Source organism: Apis dorsata, unplaced genomic scaffold (assembly GCF_000469605.1).
Source record: "Apis dorsata unplaced genomic scaffold, Apis dorsata 1.3 scaffold_667, whole genome shotgun sequence".
Lineage (NCBI taxonomy): Eukaryota > Metazoa > Arthropoda > Insecta > Hymenoptera > Apidae > Apis > Apis dorsata.
The window spans coordinates 433605-440258 of NW_006263852.1; the positions used below are offsets into that span (position 1 = coordinate 433605).

The window sequence follows — 6654 nt, forward strand, 5'->3', positions numbered from 1 at the left end:
AAATAGATAAATAATAACACAGTACATATTTCATAATTCTTTTTCAAATTTTGTTTCGTCATCAAGTTGTAAAATTCTTCAAAATAATATCTATCCTCCGAATACGTACATCTTTTCGAGCATAATCACACTTTGAACATAATCTCGATCATTAATTCACGAGTATCGCGTTATCCCAAGCATCGTACAATTTACACGATCGATTATAAACGAGGCGTAATTTCCGGTTCTTCGCAGACAATTTAATCTCTCAAAAGTTTTACGTCAGAGCAGGAAAAGTCTGGCCTGGAATCCGTTTCACAATCCTTGGTAGCGGCGCCATCGTCCCGCATCGCCATAAGTCAGAAAGGGCCATTGTGTCCACTTTTCCTCTATAAAGCGTGTCGCGGATCTAATCGCCGACTAATCGCCCACGCAAATACCTGCGTGCTCTCGCGCGAATCGTTAGAGTGCATAGAGTGCAAGGAGCGTGTATACCGGGATATTTACCATCGGATCAAGGTTGGTAGCGGATTCTGCGCTTCGTCTCGAGCAAAAAGAAAATTGCCGCAACAAAGCTTTTCATCGGTTATTTTCGATTCTTACGATATCATCTTTCTCTTGTACTTAAAATGGTTGAAAATCGCTTCTTTATCGTAAGAAATGCACACGATACAATAATATAATTACTCATTTTGTTATTTAATTATGATTATAATTTGATGTTTCTTTTTTTGCTCTTTAGACACTTGAAAATATATATTTGCAGAATAAAGTGATATGGATAGTGAAACTTTTAAGGAAAAGTGGGAGTGAAATTAAATTTTTAAATGTAAAAATTATAAAAATTGGGAATTTATTATATAAGAATTTTTTAGAAAATCCTGATACTTGAAAAAATTTTAATCTAATTTAATTTATTTTGATTAAAATTTTATCAAAATTAAATATAAAATAAAATTATTTATTAATATAATTTTATGGTGAATATGAAGGTTATAAATTTATTGTAAGTACTCGTCATTTATATATAAATTCAAATATTTCTTTTTTTTTTTCAAAGTAGGTTAAAACGTAATAAGTTTTCTTGTTTTACAAATAATTAAATTAGACACTCTTCATCGTTACTTTTAATTACAAATCGTTAAGCAAATTGTACAGTGATCGTATCATCGGTAAAAACGAAGTACGTTTTGCGCATGCGCATGAATCTTTAGTAGGTCGCGTCAACGGCTTGAACGAACACGTCCCGCGTCGCTCGTTCAGTCATATAAAGGTAACTCGAGATATATCACGCGTATAAATTCCCATAATCGACTAAAAAGTGCCTTCACCTTCACCTTTAATTCGTGTCATTATCATAAAACGTAAGAGTTGTTGAAAAGTTTCAAAATTGAGTGATTCGTGATTTGACACAACCTCTAAACACATGAATGTGCCAAGTGAATGTACCGTATTTATTCCTTTCTCGAAGTTGTCGCATTGAAGACTGATAGACAAATTCCTCGAAAGAATGGGATATCGACGGAAAAAAAGAGGTAACTTTTAAAGATAATCATTCGAATAATTCATAGAAATATATCGGCTACGTAGAGGGTATCAGTGCACAAGGATTGTCAAAAGTTTTACGAGGAAAGCGCGCGAGAGAGGTGTGCGCGCGCACGATAGTAGGTCGAATCGCGTTCGACGAAGTTCGGCTATATTCGGATACCTTCGGTACGCTCGAATTCGAAGTTCGTTCGCGGCGACCGCGCGCTCGCTGTTCGCTCAGTCAGTCAGTCGCACGCGGCATACGAAGGCCTCGAGGAGTCGAGGGAGGTTCGAAGACGCGCGAAACATAATAGAATAAAAGACAGAGACTGGATAAGGTGAGGGGAAGGAACGATAAGTGACTCGAAGAAAAGAAAACACAGGGTGAAAAGACGACACAGCGGAATCTTATATCGCGCGTTGTCTTTTGTCGTAAAGACTGGAGCCGCTCTAGCGAGTGAGTCGATCTCTCTTCTCGATTCGAGAGATCGACTGCTATCCTTCGAGGCAGCGTCGGTTTGGCAGACGGAAGAGAAATTGGCAAAAGTGTGATAGCAGAGAGGAAAAAAGCACCTACAAGTACGAGATGGTGTACGGAGGAGGCTTCGACATGGTGGAAACGGTGAGTTATGTTTTTGTTTATATGCCGCGAGCTATATGAGGCGTGGAAAAATTCTTCGAATTTTGTTTAAGATAACAGCTTGTGCGTCGTGCGTACATGTTTATATTGTCAATCGTATAACATACATCTTTGTCTAATATTAGTTCCTTATTATTTATTTAAATTTATAAAATAGATACCATTTATAAATTATTTATTGATTCATTGGTAGAAGTACATATCTTATTAAATGATAATATGTTACAATATTTTAGAAAAATACATAATATCTGAATAAATCTTACAATTTATTTAAAAAAAAATTGTATTGAATAGGGAACTAGTATTTTAAAGTATTTATTTATTTATTGTGTACTGAATATATATATAAAATAGCAAGAAAAAAATTGGCGCCAAAAGTGTCATCATTCGAATATATACTACGCACAACACGAATGCAAAATTAGGCGCGAATTTTAAAACAATTGCCACCAAGTTACCATTCTTTAACACTCGATATAACATATTAACATTATATATTCACATATAATATTATATATTCATATATTCACATTATATACAACAAATGTTTTCATTGTATTAATTAGATATAATAAAGAAAAGAAAAAAATAAGAAAACTTAAATCTTAATATAGTATTAAGCGTAAGATTAATTTCGTAATTAATAAATAAAGACTAATTGTTTTTTTTTATTTCTTTCAATTTTCTTTCAATTCAATACAATAATAATCATAAAATTAATTTTCATAGCAAATTTTATGTTTTCTCATTTTCTTTCTTCTCTATTATATATATTAATTATTTTAATGCAATGAAAAATTCATTAAATAATAATAAAATCATTACGTATGATCAAAATTAATTAACGAACATAATGTTGCGTATATACTTAATATATTTTCGCCGAAACGATTTTCAAAAGTTCGTGATTCTCGGAAAAATGGAAATGAGTTAGCGGATTTCATGGGATTTTTATCGCGAATTGGCTGACAAAACTCTCGAGACATTCGAGGTAAAACCTATTTGCACGTAAGACTCACGCACGGCAATTAGAATTAATTTGACCGAGCCACTTTAAAGGCAACGGGTGTTTTACAAGTGAAATGTCATTCTAAACCGGCTGGTTGACGATAATGAGCAAAAATGTCATCGACCTGTCAACGAGGATTTGGATAATTTTTTTTCCTTGATGATTAAAATTTTGTAATATTCGCGTAACATGTGTCCTTTTGTTAGTAACTAACTACGAAATCCTTGTAAAGCATATTTGCAAATCAGCGAGATAAATTTATCTCGTTTGAATATCTACATACATACGTGGATGAATAAAAGGTAGAATTCTAAGAAACTTCTGCATAATATTTTTGTTCTGCGACAAATGTTTTCGTATTCGTTCACGCATATGTAAATCTCATAATGAATGTTCGTGTAATTTTTATTTTATTATCCTCTTCATTATGTATGATTGCATCGATTAAATAATCAGTGTAATTTTATTTTTCATTTTATAAATTGTTTATTTGATCATTGAGGTAGACTCGTGATTGATTTTGCGATGATAAATATATCATTAGATTATGTTATTAAATTAATTATTGAGAGATTTTAATAATTCATTGTTTCATTCTTATTTATTGTTTTTATAATTATTATTTTTATTATTTTATCGTTTCATAATTACATTTTTTTTCTCGGATTAAACTTAATTATTTTATACAGATTTTTGATAAGGATCATGTATTAAATTTTAACGTTGTTTTTATAGTAATTAACTTTTATGATGATTAATATTCATATTATATCTCGACATTTTTAACGAGCCACTTCGATAAGACAGTTGTACGTATATGTATTTTATGATGTAATTAGGGGTAATGTTTCATCTTGATCGAGAACAGAAATTATTAATTTCTAAATAGGAAATATTTGTAGAAAATATAGTCAAGTATATTATTTTGTTGCTTCGTATATTTATTTTTTTATTTCGATAAAAATATATTATCATTAATAATATTTTAATGATAATTATTTAGAATTCGAATCAAATTAGTTAGAATTCTGATCAAATTTTTTTTTATATATAAAATTTAATATACTGCACTATTTATACACAATTTTCGTTTAAAAAAATATCTACGTAATATTCACAAAGATAGTTTATTTCGTTTTAGATTCGCTCTAGTTTCTCTTGATTCATATCTTCGTAATATATATATATATATCTTCGTTCATTCAAAATAAACGTGCTTTTCTTTAATCGAGATTCGATATCGTTGAAATTATTCAATGCACATTATCTTACCCATCGTGGATCAATGTAAACGCAGTTTCGCTATTACGAACACATTGTCCCAGTTTGTTTAAGTAGATACGGCCCTGTTGTAGAAAGACACAAACAGACGATCGCGCGGAAGGCTAACTTTCGAATCTACTACTACTAAATTGTAGCTAGTCAGATAGACGAGAAATTCACTCGGCTAGTACGTAATGGAAAATTTTATAGCGAAAAAAGGAGGCGAAATGTGATGGCTTCTGAGATTTTTCCGATCGAAATCTCGTTAGGGAATGTAATTCTTCATTTACGACTTGTCGATCATTCAAATTGTCAATCGTTATATTAATTATGAATCTTTTCATCGAGAATAAAATTTTTTATTACTGTCGTATATTTTATCAGAATTTTTCTTTTTTTTTTTATCAATTAATAAAATCGTGTATTAAAATAGAAATATCGCACAATAGATATACGGAATAAGAATAAATTATTTGCATATTTTTTCTTATTATATCCAGTATTCAACTTTTAAAGAAGAGAAAATTAATTTATTATTTAAATTATTCGAAACTATTATCAAAAATATATAAAGTTTTATATAAATTTTATTTATATCATCAAATTCGATTCTTTGAAAGTTAATTAATCTAGAATTCGGTATTAACTTTTTAATCATATAAAGATTATCACTTTCTTCAAAATTTCAATATTCCGATTGAAAATTTGAATTATTTTCAAATGCAAATAATTTTTATCTCATGTTACGTACAAAAAGAATGGCGCAAGCCAATACGCGAGAATTGATAGGAGAGAGTGATTATAATTGATTCCTTTTTATCTCTTCTTCGATGATAAACTTCATTTACGACGAAGACATTAAAATTATTTTTTGTCCGTCCATTTTTCTTGCAAAGAGCAAGATATCGAGATTTAATTTCGCTTTCACAATTTATTTTTATTTTTACACGAAAAATATATAATTGCATTTCTTCTACTTATATTTCTTTCTTGCGCTACGTGTAATTTTTCGTGTAACCGATTTCGATCTATTTTTGCTTTTTATACATTTTCTCGTAGGAAATATGTATCATCGATTCCATTTTGATACTAGTAGACAATTATTTCACATGCCATTTAGCTTTATCTCGTGTCTCGATCATTTTTACTTTATCTTATTTTTTTTTTGTCGACTGGTTAATGCATATGTTCTGTAATAGAATTATGTATTCATGAAAGAGCTCTATAAAACCCGACGACATGAATTTTACATTACCATATTCACGTATTAGATGTATATAAAATTTTGCCATTCTGCACTGTCACCTTTGTCCTTCGACTCTATGTTATAACGTTTCCTTTCTTCCTTGTTTTCCATCTTTTTCCATCTTTATCTGTAGATATGCACCGTCGAAGTGTTCATTCCTTCTTTAAGCCATCTAACGGAGCGTAGAATTCGAATCGCTCTTTATTCTTAAAATATTCCCTCCTCCGTGAGCGAGATACCTTCATTTCGTATTCTCTTCCATGTTTGCACTCGATCGATCATATGTAAACTTAACGTGGAAATTCCACGAATAATTAAGCATCTAATGTCACCGTTGGATCATTTAAAATCATGTAAAATTTTCCATAATATTTGTTATCATTATTTATTTTTAAGTGTAGATCAATATTTAGCCACTAATTCATATTTTAAAAAGATTATTAATTTATTTTAAAAAAATCGTCTTATTTTAGAAATTCCCATTATTATTAGACATTGTTTAAAATGTCCATACTTATTATTATTAATATTATTATTATTATTATCATTTATCTTAGAGAAATTATTTCAATGCAAAAATTTCTAGAATTATTGTTAGATATATCGTCGTTTTATCGATGCAATGCATAGGACGTTAAATATCAAATATTCTTTGATTAATAACATTTATTTCATTTTACGTGTACCTCTACATTTAACGTTAACGATTTCTTATTACACGTGAATTTTTTTTTATAATCTTCTATAAATCTACATTGTAGTTTTTTAATAAAGATTCGTGCCAATAGCTATGTTTTATATCGTAACGCGCACTGTTGAGGCTCTTTAAAATCCGTTATTAACATTTAATTTCATCATATTGCTTTATACGTTTTATTCATTGCGATATTAAATGGAAATATCCCAACACTTTCTTGATCCACGTTCGTTTTCTTCAAGTTTCTTCTTTTTTTCTTTTTTTTTTCTTTTTTTTTTTTTCCCCTT

At 29.8% G+C, this 6654-nt stretch overlaps 1 protein-coding gene across 1 annotated transcript in view; it reads left to right on the forward strand.

Annotated features, from left to right (window-relative positions):
- Positions 1-1160: 1160 nt before the first annotated feature.
- LOC102675109 (DNA-binding protein D-ETS-4) overlaps positions 1161-6654 on the forward strand; it is a 66800-nt gene continuing 61306 nt past the window's right edge. The window contains exon 1 of the mRNA XM_006622160.2: positions 1161-2131. Coding sequence (XP_006622223.1) covers positions 2096-2131 — 36 coding nt within the window. The 5' untranslated portion in view covers positions 1161-2095. The remainder of the gene's footprint in view (positions 2132-6654) is intronic.